The sequence below is a fragment of the Papilio xuthus genome, unplaced genomic scaffold (genome assembly GCF_000836235.2).
Source record: "Papilio xuthus unplaced genomic scaffold, Pxut_1.1 DF825928.1, whole genome shotgun sequence".
Classification (NCBI taxonomy): domain Eukaryota; kingdom Metazoa; phylum Arthropoda; class Insecta; order Lepidoptera; family Papilionidae; genus Papilio; species Papilio xuthus.
Genome location: NW_013532721.1, coordinates 6,222,427 through 6,241,257, shown reverse-complemented (window position 1 = coordinate 6,241,257; position 18,831 = coordinate 6,222,427). Strand labels below are relative to the sequence as shown.

At 33.4% G+C, this 18,831-nt stretch overlaps 2 protein-coding genes and 1 long non-coding RNA gene across 3 annotated transcripts; 2 read left to right on the top strand and 1 right to left on the bottom strand.

Annotated features, from left to right (window-relative positions):
• Nucleotides 1–10,596: 10,596 nt before the first annotated feature.
• LOC106125180 (protein FAM32A) lies at nt 10,597–11,472 on the top strand. Its single transcript, XM_013322282.1, has 2 exons — nt 10,597–10,977; nt 11,176–11,472. The coding sequence occupies exons 1-2, from the start codon at nt 10,768–10,770 to the stop codon at nt 11,296–11,298; spliced, it is 333 nt and encodes a 110-aa protein (XP_013177736.1). The 5' UTR covers nt 10,597–10,767; the 3' UTR covers nt 11,299–11,472.
• Nucleotides 11,473–12,166: 694 nt separating this feature from the next.
• udt (protein undicht) lies at nt 12,167–15,612 on the bottom strand. Its single transcript, XM_013322511.1, has 9 exons — nt 15,462–15,612; nt 15,274–15,388; nt 14,933–15,167; nt 14,580–14,796; nt 14,313–14,506; nt 13,899–14,059; nt 13,675–13,779; nt 12,953–13,426; nt 12,167–12,736 (listed from the first exon to the last, which is right to left on the bottom strand). The coding sequence occupies exons 1-9, from the start codon at nt 15,511–15,513 to the stop codon at nt 12,442–12,444; spliced, it is 1,848 nt and encodes a 615-aa protein (XP_013177965.1). The 5' UTR covers nt 15,514–15,612; the 3' UTR covers nt 12,167–12,441.
• Nucleotides 15,613–15,748: 136 nt separating this feature from the next.
• LOC106125351 (uncharacterized) lies at nt 15,749–16,461 on the top strand. The gene is made up of 3 exons (XR_001228267.1): nt 15,749–15,889; nt 15,998–16,115; nt 16,200–16,461. It is a non-coding gene; the product is annotated as an uncharacterized LOC106125351 (long non-coding RNA).
• Nucleotides 16,462–18,831: the final 2,370 nt, after the last annotated feature.

Here is an 18,831-nt window from a genome sequence, read left to right as displayed (position 1 = left end):
AGCTAAATGTGAATATAATTTGTTTAATTGGAAGCAAGTATCACTTAAGATAGAGCTTCCTTTAAATGTTTCTAATCAATAGTAGATGTCGCGGCGGTCGGTGGCGGCACGTACGGCTCATTTGTAAAGCGCCACGTGGTACCGATGTGGGATTTATTGAGCCACGATCTTGAACGTACGGTAATCGATTTATTACATGTACTTAGAGTGTAGCAACCAACATGGTGATACTAGACACCTCTAACATTTGTACGCTTAATTTAAATTATTAACTTTTATTCTTTTATGTATAGGTACAGTTATTTTAAAGAAGACTTAAGTTCGTTAAAGACTTGTTTTGATATTGTTATGCAATATTTTTATGCATATAGGATTTCTTTAATCAATTCTAATTGCTTTTCCAATAAGAATCTTTTTAAAAAATATTTGTCATTGTTGCATTTTTTAAATTTATGTCAAAATTCTGTAATTCTCATAATCTGGAAATATTAACTTAAAGTTTAAGTTAGAACTTTAAAATTAACAATTATCAAAACTATTCAGAATATTAAACATGTATTTGCTAGGAATTAAATTCCCGTACCACTAACATTGTCACTTTTCAATGACATATAAACGATGATATAATTTGTCATCGACGGCGGTGGTCCACCGGGCGGCGGGCGGTCCCGTCAGCACGTGCCTCAGTTTACCTACTTATCGCCACTCGATAGTACTTCCGGAACAAAGCGCAAGAGCGACCTCTAGAGGGCAAGTGGAACCACAGCTGCGTACGCACGCGCTCTTCATAACGCGAACATCATTGTTTCATTCGAGTATCGCATACTGGTGGTCTCGACTTAACCATAATGATCGGCCCTTCACTCTTTTCCTGTGTTTTTACATGTTTATTGTTTACCTTTACAATACAATACATTTAAAGTGTCTACAGCCATTTTTATAGTGGACTAGCTGTCGCCCGCGACTACGTCCGTACGTGATAAAAAAAACTGATAAGTAGCTCTACCTCTGTGGCGAATTTCACGAAGATCCATTGAACCGTTCCGGAGATACCTTCAAACAAACATCCATCAACATAGAAGTTTATACGTAAAAGCATTTGCAAGTTTTAACCATTTAATATTCACTATATTTAAAGCTTAACTTAACATTTAACTTGAGCTTTTATACGAAATCTTTTAGTTGAAAATGGCGTCGCTCACCCTTTCCCATTCAAAGTTTTTGACATCCAAAGATATCTTATAACAAACTGCGTTAAAATATTTACGCGTTAGATGTTAATCATTAGAATGTTCATCATTTTTCAAAAAGAAAAGTTATAGTGGATTTAGTTGTTCCACTAAATAACAAGACGACGGCACGCAATGAAATTCAAACAACTTTATTAACATTTCAAGGAATAAAGGGAAGACGAATAAGACTCTTATAACTATACAAATAATTACATATGTAATAGTTATTCAGATATAAACATTTGTTTAACAATAGTAGAGCCCGCTTTAACATCTTCGCCAGAATTGGCACAGCTCGCCCGGTGAAATACCACGCGATAAGTGTGCGTCCCGAAAGCCTAATTTTGTCCTCTTTCCCTTCCCACCCTTTTTCTTATATGTGATGGGAAGTGGAAGTGAACTATCCGGATGAGAGGATGCATGGGAAGGGAAAATATATTCTTTCTGTGCGTCCTCTCCTCTGTTGATTAAAGGGAGGTAATGCAAATGCAATTGCTTATGTCTATGGGCACAGGTCACTTCGCTATTTCAGCGATTTCAGATCTCCGCCCGTTCTTTTGCCACCTTATGAAATAAAAAAAAATTGTAACCTTCCTTTAATAGGAACTTTCTACTTAAAATTGTAAGGAGCAGTATAAAAGTAGGCGTGATAACCTAAAGGAAAAGTGTAATTGCGGGGTAAGGTAGTGTAAACAGAGCATGGTCGTTTGATGTCGCGCACAAAGGTGGGCAAGCACGGGGGTCGGGGGGCGACAGACTACGGGGGTGCAAGGCGCGGGGGTTGCGGGGAACGGAGATGATATCAGCGTCGGAACTGCCACAGACAGATAACGAGCATGTGCGGACCGAATTTTAATATACAATAAGTTCCATTTCATATTTACGCTCGAACGATGATTGCCAAATTGAATGGTAGCAAGTGAAATTTATTTTTGAACAGCTTTAATAATAATATTTACAATATGTATAGTTTGGTATATTCTTCTGAACTGTTTATACTTAGGCATTTCGACGTTGCATCTGAAGTATAATATTAATGTCTTTAATAGTTTGTGTCGAATTCAGTATTAGCAGGTGACCCAAATCTGTATTTCTTAATCGCTTAATTCGTCCGTCGAAACGTGTCATTTTACAAAAAGAAAACCATTAAACCAGATCGTTTGACAATACTTGTGAAAAAATAATACAAATGTACAGGATAAATAACTTTGTATATAATGATGTCGATGGAAACCATCCCTACATTGTCGTTCTTTATATGATCACCGTATGAAAAATACGAGCACTATACATAATGTATTTCTGTATTACGTTTCTTACCTACTACATGTGTAACAGAATAATATTTTATAAGGTGTTTTTCAAGTGCATATTGAAGGTACGTTATCAAGTTTTCCGTGAAAAATGCGAGCGGCGCGGGTCGATACGGTACCGTCCCCCGCGTCCCGCAGGTGCGACGAGATAATCCAAGATGGCCGCCGAGATAGGACGTGACGTCACAGCATCCCCCGCCGCCCGCGACACCCGCGCGCATCCTCAGAACCTCACGCCACCCTCCTGAGATCCTTTCAGAAATCCCTCCAATAGAGTCAGCAAATTAATGCGGAGAATATTTTCATGAGTATAAAAGAGGATCTTAAAGGATGTATGTAATATAAATTAACTAATATTTTTTTTATTTGAATACATAAAATACACAAATAAATAAATACAGATCAATAACAAATCTGTCTATTATATCTATACAATACGGACAAGATGAATTCAAATATGTATGTATATACAAAAAGAATAAGTAGAATTTTATATAACCTATATTTTTATTATATAATGCCTACTAAAGGCATTATTATAACTTTATTTTACATATTGACCTCATTTACTATCTAAAATTGATTCTCCAACATTGAAAATAATATGTAACATTATATTTTGCTGACGGTACATTACAGGGTGGAAGGCACTATGTGCTGTGAGCTATGTAAGGGGTTATCTCCTCAGTCGCTGCTCTATCTAAATCTGTATTATCGCAACACGCCGCCGAATAATTATTATTAGTTGTACAAAGTGTACTTACCTACCAAGAACCTGCCCAGCATAGCTTGCAATGTCTATATTAATTCAATTCTCTTAACGTAGACAAAGAAAAAGTATAGTCGAACCTGTAATAGTGAGAATCCGAAAGGCCGCATCCTTATTCTCGCTTATGGAAGTCGTCCGTCGGTACTGGACAATCACTCTAACATGTAGAGGCTTATAGCTTATCCTGGTTCGACTATATACACGAATTCCAGTGGAATTTTACTGTCACAAAATTACATATAGTACGTCGTAATTTAAATGTATTAAATTCTTTGTCATGTCAAAGAGATTTTGCAGTCAGATTATGTTACAGTATACGAAACGTAACATAAAGCTTTCGTGTTTTTAACAAATCTTTTTGGGAGTCACAAAGAGTCGCCAACACAATTTGAACGCCATTTTCAGATTAGTCAGAGCTTCATATTTAAATGTAACGTAATATATGTTTAATATGTGGAACCTATAAAGATTTTATTAAGAAAATGGCTTATGCAAATAACTTTTCGTATAATTGAAACGTTAACATCACAAAGAACAATTCTGACAAAGGAGTCGAGGACCTATTCTGAGTAACGGACGCCACTCTTACTCTTGACTGAGGTGACGAGGTTATGCTACGTTTACACGAGGCCAGAACTGTGAGACAGTGTAGTAGAAAACTGCAGTATTGCAATTATAAAAGGCCCATGCTGATCGTAAAATTAGACTACCGTGGCATTTGTATTAAAACACATAATTGTTTCTACATAAAAAAATAACGTGGATACGATACTTTTTGTTTGTAAGTGTGCGGTTAAACAATAGCAGTACTCGTCTATACTGCCTCTTTGTACCCTCGTGTGAAACTAGCGCAACTCAAACAGTGACCTGCCCTATCACCTTCATCAGAATAAAAGCCCACTTCGATTTACGTAATAATTGAACAGTTGAACAGGCTTCTACTTCTATGTATCCTTTATATAGTACACTGTCACCCCTAGCATGCATTTTTATAGCTCTTGTACCTTTTCAAAGGTGTATGTAACCTGCCTTATCTGCATCTAACTAACGGATGTCTGTTTGTATGATTTTACGTCATTAAGTTGTATGTTATGAAGTAGCTAATCATTCGTTCGTTGGTATATCCGTTGTCAGGTGTATAGGTGTAGGTAATATCCTAATATAATTATTGGACATTTTTGGACTCCCTTAGTTTTATTCTTTTCGGGAGGAATGGAATTTATGTAACAATATTTAAATTGGAAAATACTTTTTCGAATAAAAATGTAGATAAAAATATGAAAAAATGTTTTAGTACCAAAATGTTATATCTATAAATTAGATATTAATTTAATTATTTTCGTTGCATTCACACATCATTCGTAGTGTAGCGCGGTAAGGGTGTGTTCACACGCGCGGCTCGCGTCGCGGCGGAAACGACGTCTAACCGGATATTGTATCGCGGCTTCATCTCCGGCGAGCTTCCCATTCCGGTCGCGCCTCCCCCGCATCCCGCACCCCCACACGCTTCGCCTAATTACTCCTTCGTATATATTTCCTTATCAATACACAGTGGATTTATCATATTTTATAATATTTCTTAAGCTTCAAGCTTCCATAAAATAAATGTTCTAATGTCATTCAATATAAATAATGACTAGCATAACAAAATAAATATATTTACTGTTCACATTTTCATTTATTTAATTTTATTATATTTCACAATGACATTAGCAATTAACAAAGCTCGAAGTATTGCCAGCAACAGCGCGAACACGCCACAACATACCAAACAAATGTGCGACTCGATAAATCTCTACCAATTGATTCGACCCCGCTTGAACCAAAGACGGGGGGCAATTAAATGCGCAATATTTGCGTAATGTTTGCCGACAGTGCCATCTGGCGATTACTCTAACACCAGCCAATATACTTGTAAAGGGATTTCGATTTACTATAACAAGGCTGCAAACACAACGAATGAATGCTCAACTTTGCCACACAGAGCATTTAAAAGGATATTAAAATTAGCGTCAACGTTTTACGAATAAACAAGAAAATAACAGTTTTTGTTGCGTACGTTCTATACACATTTCATTATCATCAACAGCATTAATCTGCCTACTCCTGGACATAGCTTTATCCCAATGCCTTCCAAAATACGCGGTCCGCCGCCTTACGCATCCAACCACTTCACGGTGTGCGAACTATATCATCAGTCCACTTGGATGAAGGACACCCTACGTTCCTGGTTCCGGGGCCTCCATTTGTTAATAATTAATTAAAATATTAAGTCAGGCTACATATAAATAGAAATCTTGTAAATCATTTAATATCACCTTTATCACTGGTTTACTATTTTTAAAATTCCTAGGAAAAGCAACAGTAGTTAAGGTGAACATCTGTTACATAAGTAGCTAGTAATTACAAATATTAAATAATTATTCTATTTATAAAGGTAATCAATTACTGTGGCATATTAATAGAGACTATATTCATAGTCATTTAACATTTATAGATAGACCGGTTTCGTATTTCAAAGGCATGTAGTAAGCTTATTTTGGTAATAAATGATCATTATATTATCTTCTATGAAAAAACGGGCAATAGATATTACTTGACATTTGACAAATATTTATCTTCCAAATAGATAATCTGTTTTGTTTTTCAAGTCTGTTATTGTTTGCAAGACTTCACAGAATTGTTTACGTGTGAGGTCCCGATAATTCGGCATTTCTAAGATGATGCAATCGCAATCTTCCCATCATTACATTTATTCTCCTCTATCTGTTATACACATAGAGTAGCAACGCAACTCAATCTTACTAATATTATAAATGTGAAGTTAAGATGGATGGATAACTGGATGCTAGTTAGAAGGTACCTCCAGAACGGCTTAACGGATCTTGGTGAAATTTGGCATAGATATAGATAAACATAATCTGGAAGAACACATAACCTACTAGACGAAGTCGCAGGCAAAAGCTAGTAACTCTATAATTTTAGAGCAATAATTATAGATGTTTGTTCTTCCGCATTCCGATTTCTAGTAGAATAAATATGTAAGTTACAAAAATATTATTATCTTTTACCACAAGTAAGTTAAAAGGAGATTTTATATTTTTTATTAGCATTAAAATCGCACGTGGCGATGTAACTGGCCGTAGGAAAACCACATTAGCATGTGTATTACGGAAAAACACATTACCTTATCGCATATCCAGCGGACGACTCGGCTTGGATGTATCGCCCTAAAATCTGATTTAGTGGCGTCTCCCGTTACATCATGCCCTCCATTACATCCCCCCCCCCTACAATGATACCCCCAACATAGCTATAAATAACTAATATTAATGAACACTTCTAATTAATGTCTTATGATACATTGTATCATCGTCTTTATTACACTTACTGTAAAATGAAGTCAGAGTAAGACTGCTGAATATTAAAAGTTTTATATTGATACGTCGAAAGTAATTTTACAGACTGCTATTTCCTTAACAACAAAACATTGTAATTACAACAGTTTGGAATAAAAATAACGTCTCTCCAAAACCCAATACTATCAAAATAAGTTTAAAGTTGTAAAAATTCTAGAATGTTGTGGAAAAAGGCACCGCAATATGTACTGTATAAAATGCAGTTTGCAGTAAAGTAAATAGAAAACGTGTTTTATGCGTTGCTTAATTATAGGTTATACCCATAAACATAGTTTTGAGTATGAATTTATATTATAAAAATAACACTATAAGCTAATAAATGTAAATTAAATTAATTCGGTCAATATTTTTCCACTCGATCCAGCATCCCGTTCAGTGATTCAAACGCAATTACATCTGTTATTTAAAGCTAAACTATCGGCGGGTCGTAGGCACCCTCGCGATACCCCAGGGCTCATTTAACCCCCTCGATCATAAACGGACAATAACCGCCCGCCGTGGGGTGGCCGCGAGAAACTGATTGCCGTCATTTAAATGGCAGGCGCTTACTTTCAAACACTATTGTTTCTTTTTATTCAATACTTTTCAAGTTCGTTAACAACAAAACAACTCGACTTAAGTTTTTAGCCATTTTTCTCTGGTAGTTTGTTTTCATCATTGTAAAGACACTTCAATTATTAAAAAAAAACCTAACCACAAATGTATGAAATAATAAAAAGCCTTCCAAGTTTCAAGTATACGCCACACACTTTTTTAATAAATCAATCAAACTTTCTCAACAAAGATCATAACTTGCAAACGAAGAACTCAAGAAAAACTTAAATTACTCTTTTTTTCCGCATTAAGAGTGCGAAAAATCTTCCTGACGTGCTACAAAATTGATGGGCGTCGGAAAAGAAAAGTGGCAACTCGAAATCCGGCAAAGTTTTCACGTCAGCCGAGTTTCACTTAGAGAAGTTTCTACATCCATTTAGAAGTTGTTCCTATACGACAGACTGACAAATTTTAATGAAGCCAAGAGGGCCGCTAATGTCTGCGCGCTGCCTAATGGGAAAACTTCGAACGTCAGCCTCGTCGGCCTCGGTTCGTAAGCTGACATTTTTACTATAGTATTATTAAATAAAGACTTTTTTAATATTCCTTGTGGTTTAGCTGTTAAGTAATTCTACCATTTCTATTGTGATCTTTACCACAAATCTATTGCCCTACGTGAATAAAAATGTTATAAAGATTCAACCATGTATTGACTGAGACGTCATTCTAAAACAGATAGCATTCTAGAACGCATAATTTCAAACGTAAATCAAATTGGATTTTACATTATTATTTCGAAACAAAAAAAAATAAAGACTACATATTATAATTTGTAATGGCCAGTCATTTGACGTTGAATGGAAAGCAAATTTTTCATTTTATTAAGTTTCTCAGGCTACAATAAATAAAGTTGTAACACAAAACCCCTGGGCGCGGAACAATAAAAAGCGCAATCATTCCGTCGTGTGTCAAACTCTTTCACAGAACAAACTGCTCGGTTTAGGTTACATTATAAATTTCAACATGATCGTTTGGTGACCAGCAAAGTCATTGGGGTAGCGATGGCGATTTAAACGTCTAACCCCCGCTAGAGGGCGACGCGGGAGTCATCCATCATACGCTTTACATATGTTTGAATAAAGCTCGTGGGAAAGGGATTTCCTCTCAGAAGTCAATGCGGTGCGCAAAACTATATGATGACCATATTTTTTTTCTTACGACTATTTTACTGATATTATAAATATGAATGTTTAGATGGATGGATGGATGTTTGTTTGAAGGTATCTCCAAAACGGCTGAACGGATCCCGCTGAAATTTGACATAAACAAACACGTGCATTTTTCTTCGCAATGCACATTTTCTAACCAATGTTTTTGAAATTATTATCAAAATGTCCGGTATACATGACGAAGTTTAAAAAATATATTAATTATATCCAATTTTACTTATCATTATTCATAATTCGCAACTTTATCAAAGAGAAATTGTCCGAATAAAAGCATATCTCATGGTGCGCTTACATTACAAATAGTGGATTAGGGCAGTTTGGCAAACAAGGCGTCGCCGGCGTGTGCCGTCGCCCTGCGCCTAACGCTGTATTAATGTCTATTAGAGGCCACCCATTGTTCTGCAGCGAGACGATTCATTCAGATTTACTCGGCTAATGCGACGTGCTAAGCCAAAGCCATCAATGTTAAGGCGTTAATGTATAAACAGAATTTAACTCAAGGACTGTGAACTAGAGTTCTCGACAATAAGTTCACACTTTTATTTCTATTATGTACAAGTTTGAAATGATAATGGCAATGGTTGGCCAATCGTCAGTCAACTAATTATTAGATATAGGTTTGTTCATGTTATCTTTCAAGATTTCTAATGAAAGTGAAATATGTTGCTATTATATTTTTTAATGGTATGGTAAAAGATATCATGGAAAAAGTAACGATCTAGATAAGTTTAAAACCAAATCCCCGAGTATATGTAGATGCGAAATGAGCGAATTGAGCCAAAAAGGAGGAAAACAACAATAGCTGAAGTAAAGTAAAGTTAATAGCTTAAGTAGTGTGTATCTGTGTAGTGTTTGGAAAGTATGTAGGAGGTCACCTACAGACTAGTTAAGTGTACATTGGTAAGACAACCTACTTAACTTTCCATGACAGATAGAAGTTTGTTTTTTGGAAATGAAAAGGCAATATTGAAATCAAACTAGTTTTTGTCATCCATATTCAGATGTGACATTCGCATCGTATATCTTATTAGAGACCGCGCGATTCCACAAAGCGATCTCATTACCGCCGTTTCACTTTACACTTCCTGCTCATTCGTGTGCAATCTGTAGTGAGCAAATCCGTTAATCTTATTTGGAGGGTAGACAGGCACGTGGCGCCACGTGGCGCGCAATCGAACTAATCTCGGCGCCGTACGCGTCGGCGGGAAAGCGCGTGCGCCGTCGCGATAACGCCTAGGAACGCCATTCATTCCCGCTCTTTTGTCGCAAACAATTGCTTAGATATTTATAATATTTTGCTACAACCTGCCACCCTCGCTACTGTATTCGTAAGAACTTAACCTTATAATCGCAATGAGCTTAGCAAGTAAGCAGAAACGATAATTCGATATTCGTCTCGTGCTCATCTTATACCATATACCTTATTGGATTTTCAAATAATATTATTCACTAATTTTTTTATAAACGTTCAGTGAAAGTTAACTAAGCCGAATTTTGTTTTTTGACTAGTAGAACAATCTAATAGACTCAGTTTGTTAGTTTTTTTGAAAATAATCATAACATTGAATGTAAGATGTAACTTTCATTAATAAACTTCTCACAAAATTTCGTCCATAAGATTAAGAGCCAGATAATAACCACAAACCTTAACATAATTGCATATTTTAGTTTCCGCTTTTTATAGGCAGCAATGAAAGGCATTGAATTTGAAATCCACGGTGATTAAGCCACACCACGACAGCACGATCCATGGAACATTTCTGTAAGTAGGTTTTATGGTAAAATTCTGATATTACACATTTTTAATTGTCCCATTGATAAAATAAAATAATACATTTAAGTACGAACAATAAGCACAGCAAAAATGGTAGAGCACCGATAGAATGAGCAGATTCCCGTTTGCCGAATGATTTAGTTCACGTTTATCACAACATCTTTCATTTATTGTCCAATAACAAAATCACTTGACCATAGAAAATTCGTATTTTATTTCGTACCAAAAATAATGGTTTATAAAAAAACAACTTACTGAACAGAAACACTATTAATCACCAAAGGTGGCAAGACTATTATTGAACGTCACTGTCTAATGTCAGTGTCACATGTCAGTTTGTCAGTAAAAAGACAAACGATGAGAAACGTAAAAGAATCACAAAAGTTACAAAATATTTACCAATACTAACGCTTACTAAGTGTTTCCTTAATTCACACTTGTCTTTTGCGTATATAAGTTATTAAAAACATATTTTGAAAGATTCTTTTTAATCTAAAATGGTTGAAGAAGACGAATACGCTTGTGTAAACAGGTCGCAGTTAAAAATTAAGGATAATTCTGGAATTAAAAAGAAAAAGAAGAAGAAGTCGAGTAAAGAAACGGAAAAGGCTATTGAGGATGAAGTGAAGGAACAAATAAAACATCACAAAAGCAATAACGAAAAGACAAAAGCTGAGCTTGCTTTCTTAAAGATGCAGGACAAAATGGTAAGATTCATGTTACACATCACGTTTTCATTGTAACTGAAAGTTTTGCAATTATAATTTTTAAATGGTTATAGAAAAATGCTGTTAAATTCTTAAATTCAGTTCTACATAAAATTTAAATTGTCTTCAAATTATTAAAAACATATTCCGTGCAAACACTATGATATCACAGTATATTTAAACTTAATTTCTTTACAGAAAAAACAAAGGATTCAACAAAAAGCTGAGATGACTCACAAACAAAGAGTAGAAAAGTTCAACCAACATTTGGACAGCTTGACGGAGCACTTTGATATTCCTAAAGTTTCCTGGACAAAATAGTTACACCTTTTTTCAATATTTGTTTATTTAAAAAAATGTAAATGGGTAAAGTTTGAAGGATAAAATTTGCTACCCGATCATTCTTATACCATACCTTCACATGTATTATAATATACATAATTTAAAAAAATACAGAATTTTCTTTATTAACAAATCTAACAATAGTGTGTCATTTTTTATTTTTTAACCTTGTAGGTTTATTTATCTTCAATTCTTCATTTGCGATTTTGAATATGTTATATTTTCTTCTGCACTAAAATGAACTTGCAGGGTAACTTGACACAGTAACTGAAAATATCATGGGAAATCTTTGTTTTTCCACATACACTTACAAATAAATTAAACAAATTATTCTTTAAACTGTTTATTTCTAAAAATATAAAAATAATTGTAAATAATAAGAAATATATTTTATTGGACGGATTGATTCAGTTTACATTATAGTTGATATAATAGACAAAAATATTAGTAAAATTTTGATTAGAAAAGAACAATTCCAAGCTGTAATTTTAATACTTTTATTGATACAATGTACATTAATTAATTAAAGTAAACCTTTTGACTTTTATCACTATTTACACTATAAAGATAAAAAGTGACAATTATATAAAATAAGACATAACATAATAAACTAGATTTTGTACTAATTCTTAAAAACAATTCTTATATGGACGGAGTTTGGGTATAAAATAATTGTGTAATAATATTAAATATATATAAAAAGCTATATAATAATCTTGTTTAGTTACAATACATAAATAATTATCTGTCACAACATTTTTACTATAACTGGGATTGCTTATCGGAAATTTCTTTTTCATAAACATAATAAAAACTGCTGTCAAATCATAGCATAAGGCTTAAGTTCCTCAAGACAATTTACATAATTACTGTTCATTTACTACTGTAAAAGTTCACGATATGAATTAGATTATAAGAAATTATTCCTACTTTAATAGAGAAAATAAACCAATATCAAAAATCTATGGAATTTTTAGTAAAGAGATTTTAAAATATTATTATTTTAATTCCATGATGTGTTAAACATAAATTTTACATCACAACTAGTAAGTTATGAGTTAAACCTAGCTTTCTCTAAAAACATTACTGGTAATACCTATAACTACATATCAAATATAATCACTACAAAAATCGATTACAAAATGTCAAAGTAACTATCAATAAAAGAAAACTAGTTACTTGCAACATTGATGCACCATTATTTTTCCAAAATGAATAACTGAATGTAAATATTTTAACATAATTTTCTTTAGTTGCCCACGGGTCACTGCCATCATCGAAATGCATTGGGCATTGGTCTCGTTCTCTTTCGTATTCCTCCATTTCTATAGCGACAGCTGCGCCCTCCGTGTAGTTCCATGATGTTACATCTTGCTTCAAATCACAATATGGACCTAATGCTTGAGACATTAGCACCCTAAAATTGACAATGTTTGTGCTTAAAGAATCTCCAGTAAAGCACTTATGATTAGTTTTTGAGAGTAACATCCCTGCAAAAAACTTATCTTCATCCCTGTCATTTCTTTGACAAAATAAAGGTGTTTTATGCAGGAATTTTGGTCGCGGAACAATTAGTTACACTTAAATGGAATCCATTCACGACAGATAGTCACTGTTAATAAAATATATTTACCTGTTTAAATCTGCTCTCTGATAAACCCAGCAACGGTATTTGGAGAAAGGATCCAATTCATCGTAAGTAATAAGATATGATTTCAAATTCTCCTTCCAGTATCCAATACATTTCATCTTGTAATCTGGATCACTGTATATATCTACAGGTCTACCTAAATGATCTACAGATAGACAGTAATTCTCCTTTATTTGTATAGTTTTCTGATCAGTATCACATACTGAGAAATCACTTATATTGATTTTGCAGTAAAGATTTGGACGAGGGGACAAAGTTACTCCACCAAGTATCCTAGTTTCAAATCTAACGTCTCCTCGTTGGGTAAAATTAAATTTACCAGCTACAGGACAGCGAATGGGCGATGGGTCTTTCTTAAGGAATATATCATATCGCCATTGCTGCTTGTTTGGGAACTGTACCCATGAACAAACAGTGTGGAAATTACTTTGAATCATTGCCAAACCTTTACGGAACCTGAAAATGTTGATAAAAATGTAATTAAAAAATACAACATTAAAATTTTATTTCTATATTAGGCTAGTTGTCACCGGCGACTCCGTTCGCATGAAATTAAAAAATTAAATATGTAGACTATGTTCTACATATGTGCCAAATTTCAAGATCATTGGAGCCATTCCCGAGATATCTTGAAACAAACCATCAACTAAACAATCCATCTAAACCTTAGCATTTATAATAGTAGTAAAATTAAAATATTATACCTTATAACATTGTGGTGCTGAGGCACAAAGTCAAAGCAAACATAATCCTTTTGACAACCATCCACTGTAAGTCGAGCCATCATAACCCTAGTATCTCGTTGTTCCCTTAAAAATACGATAATAAAATCACTTGAAGTAATATTATTTGAAGTATCAAGATTTAATGTATTTAATCTTTTTCATCTATAATATTTTAATTTTTATTTAGTGTAATAATGAAATACCTGCACACATAGATAGTCCGTCTAAATCGACCTTCATCTGGATAGTATGTTTCAATGATATGTGTTTCGTTAATAAATACATCTGCATCAATGTTCGCTGTATTTATCCAATCTCCGGAGAAGTTTTGCGGTAAACGACAACCAGGTTCAACCACTTCAGACTGAAAATATGGACAATTGTTACACTTATGAAAAACAAATAGTTTAAGAAATCAAATTAATGATGAAAGTGATAAAGTTGTATTACAACTGATATTATTTTATTTCTTTGGTATGACCAATGTTGTATTATGTGGTATTTATAATTACAAGTGGCATTCTTTATTACTAGGTTTATATTATTGTACCTAAATCTCTGTCTATGCAGATAAATCAATGGTTTAACATCAAATAACAAATCACATCTTAATTTACCTTAACTGGTGTAATACGATATCTCTCTGGAGATTTTTCTACAGTCTTCAATGTGCTGCACTGCGGTGTTATAGATGCACCAATGTAAAGATCATCGTCTCTGTTCTTAAGGAAGCAACGGTATCGTTCATCTTTTCGTGACTCTTTCGTGTTTGCAACAGCAAAGAAATGGTTCTTATCAACAAACCAATGTCCTGAAAATATATTGAGTTAAAAAATGAAGCATTGACATATGGGATCTTAAACTTTGTATAATCAAATACTTACCTAAACAGCTATATTCAACCACACCATCAAAAGTACCAGACATTCCAGGACACTTTCTATAAGTTATATTGAACTTTTGATTGGTGATCAAAAACTGAGTGCCTGCGGTTTGACATGATTTGATCTGTGCATCTGGGTTGTTACATTCTCCAGTAAAACGAAACCGGTTCTGATAAGCAAACTGCCACACTCCTTCAAGTGATGAACGACAATTTACCTAGAAATAAAAAAGTTTATATATCAATTTTATATAACTTAACATTTTTTATTCATGTACATTTTTTTCTTTCATATCCTCTTCAGGCCTAGCTAGTCTCTAAATAAGAATGTAAAGCACAATAAAATATACTTACTGGAACTGAATTTTCAGAGAATAAGGTTATAAACTGTTGGTCAGGAATCAAACTGCGACACACTCTCTCAACAGTTGGCTCTTCATCTGGAGCCACATCTACACAAGGAGTCTCAATCTTTTCTAGAACATTTACTGTGCGAGCTATCAATTTCACACAGTAATAGCAATTTGTGTATTTAAATACCATTGTATAGTTAACATGGTAATCTGCCTTTATATTTACACAAACACCCCTGAAATATACAAAAACTTAAATCAATAATCATTCATATACTTTATGAAAAACCTACATTAAATAAAATTTAATAACCAACAAAGGTCCTCATTAATTAAGTTTACCTTCCTGTCATTTCACTAGCATTGATATCGGTTATAGTTTGTTGTCCATTTTCGTATGAAAACCATGTGTTTCTCAATACTATTGGAATTGTGCATTCTGATGAGACTGAATCAACTGAAATTAAAATCAAAACGTTATGGGCGTCACCGCTATAAATTAAAGAAAATTTAAATAAACAATAACTTACAATTAGATAATACAACAACAGTAATAAACAAAGTCAAATAGCTAACAGACATCGTCGCGTATTTCTACTTCTATCACGGCATTACAAATTTAAGCACGAAATGATGAACAAACTTAAGAAAAAGTATAAACTGGAATGATAACTGTCAACTTGACAAACATCAAGCAACTTCCGTCATAGATACAAGTTAAGTTTTAAGGCAACATAGATACAGCATCAGATGCACTATGGGATCACAAAAGCCTTCATCGCTTATTTTTAACCGACTACTGTTCTTATAGGCTGGCAACATAGATGACAGCTTTTGATTTTGACATTGACATTAACTTAAAAACCTCAAAATAATACAATTCGCAAAAATTGTTTACCGTTGTTGCTTTTTTAAACGCTAGCATTTTAAATCGAAATAAATAAATAAGGACACAAAAGTAAGATAAACCCTTTAGTCGGTTTCTCAAATCTATCTTAACTTACGCCATTATCATCTAAAGATTTGCGTGTGTTATGTTTTTCCAAATATTTTTCCATTTTTGCAGCCATGGGTCGCCGTAAATCAAAAAGAAAGCCGCCGCCAAAACGTAAGGCTATTGAGCCGCTAGATCAGCAATTTAACTGCCCTTTTTGCAATCATGAAAAGTCATGTGAAGTTAAAATGTAAGTGGATCTTTTGATATAAACTATTAAAAGGAAACTTAACTTATCATGTTCAGTAAAAATGTCTTTTTTGTTATTTTCCAGGGATCGAGCGAGAAATACGGCTAGAATTCAATGTCGGGTATGCTTGGAAGACTTTCAGACTACAACAAATGTTTTGTCCGAGCCAATTGATGTCTACAATGATTGGGTAGATGCTTGTGAAAGCGCTAATTAATTTTAAGGCAATAAAATAATTTTTATGTATATGTTTTTAAGTTAAACCATATTTTATATTTATATTAAGCAAATCCATTCATTATTACTGATGTGGCACTTTTGTATGAATAAAAACAATATCATCACATTATTTCAAACCTTTATATAAATTCTTTATTCTCTTAGTTCTTCAAAAAAATTGTAATATCTCTAGATAATGCCATGTTTATTCCGCTTCCGTTAACATGCCCTAAGAACCATAGATCATGTATTAATACTTGTAAATGATTCTGAAGATAACCTATGTTATAAACATAAATTTTAATACTGCTTAGTGTTAGTATACTTATTATAATATAGATGAAATAAATAAACACACAAGTTAACTTGTTAATAGATTTATTTTCAATAAGTAATTGTTATTGGCAAGGCAAGACATCATTTATGGCAGAAAACCAGTAGAGTTCAATAAAGCAATCTATTTAAGTATATAATTTCAAACATTTTAACACTATTAGTACATCTAGGGGTAAATTGACAAAGATTTTTTATTAAGTGAAAAGAAGCATTAGAACAAGGGACTTTATGAGAACTTTAGGTAAATACTGAAGTGAAATTTTTATCCATACAAATTTAATTAGACCATATATATCAAGAGAATTTTAAAAACAAAAGCCATTAATGACTGTCTGCCAATCACAAAACAATAATATACATAGTTTTTATATTTAGCATTGTCACACTCAGAATACAGATAATATAATTTTAACTGGCAACACTACATTTCTACCGAGTCAAATAAGCATAAAAGCTAGACACTCTGATTTTAATAAAATATATTAAAGTCATTTTAGTACATGATTGCATAAATGGAATGTACATCCTAACATCACAAAAAAATCAAATCCAACGCAACAACTAAATTTGAAATTCCACTGATGTACAGTCAGCGTCATATAGATCGTCACAGACAAGATATGCAAATATATAGGTACACCAAAAGTAATCAATTATATCGGTACAACAAAAGTCCTCAAAATAATAGATACATTCACCCTGCTCAAATACATCGGTACATACACAGCATCAAATATATGAGTACATGCAAGATGCTCATAAATATCGTAGCAGCCACAGCGTCATAAGTAACGAAGCAGTCAAGGTGCGCAAAAATATCGGTACATTTGACAAAATTGAACTCTATCTCTATATACTTGTGATACAATTTGGAATAAACTACTTCTGTTATATTCATTTGACACTTTGTATCAACATTATAGGTTGTCCGGAAAGTTCGTTCTGATTTTCGATATAAAGCTTACAATAGACTGTAGCTGAAGTGGATTCATTTTCGGATTTCCACCATTATCAAACGTCACAAAAATTTCTATATTGTGAATAATTTCATTTCATTGGTTGAGATAAAAACTAATTTTTAAAATTTTATCCAATAATAAAAGACGTTTTAGATATAGAGTCGTACCAATATAATTTAAAATCATTTCCAAAAATTTAAGAGAACAGGGTTTCAATTTTCCTTATAAAGCGGCACGAACTTACTGGGCAACCCAATATTTTTCTTCTCCTGTCATAACGCTTAAATATAAATGTATGTCACGCCGAATATGACAGATATGTATTAACTAATATCAAATTTTGCCTTGTCACAATATATATAATACGAGTTTGGCGCAGTATTCTAGTATGTTTGCCGTAATATGTAAGTTTACCGGTTCGAATCTCAGGCTACTTTTTTTTCATTTTATCAATCACGGGGTTATTTTTTCATAACCAGTAAAAATTTGGTAATGTAAAATTTTGCTCGACATTTTTTTTTATAATTTTCTCTGTTGGGTAGAAAGAAATTTAAATAAAGTTAACAACAATTATGTCAGACCATCGCGGGTGAAGTGAGTGGGCGGAGCGTGGATTGTCTTTGCGGGTTTTAAGAATGGTACGCGCGGAAACTATACGTACAAGTGTTATCTACATATGTGTGCGCGCCCATGCACACTGGAATGTTTATTGCAATCGACCAAAAATTTGATGTAGTTTGGATATTGACATTCAGTTTTTTTTCTTTGTTTCTTAAATATAATCAGTATCAGTAAAAGGTAAAAGTAAAAGTGTTATTTTTACCGGTACAAGTTTAACAAACATGAGTAATAAACAAATTACATGCCAATAGCATCGCTTTATCTCCTTCATTTTTGTTTGAAATAGAAAAGTAATTTAACGGTCAAACTCATTAGTCCAAGGCAATATCAAAAAGTACCTAATAACTACGGCGATAGAGTTTAATTACATGTGCTTCGATATTAAAATTAAAAAGTTTAAATATCAAAAAAAAAATAGTGGCTTGGGATTTGAACCGCCGACCTTACGTACCAACGGCGGCGAACGGTAAGGCCACGAGACCAAACTAGCATATATGATGACAAACTTAAATTTGATGTTGGTTTTATCTACCTAATATCTGTCATCCGCGTCGAACACTTTTAGTAAATTTTGAAAAATG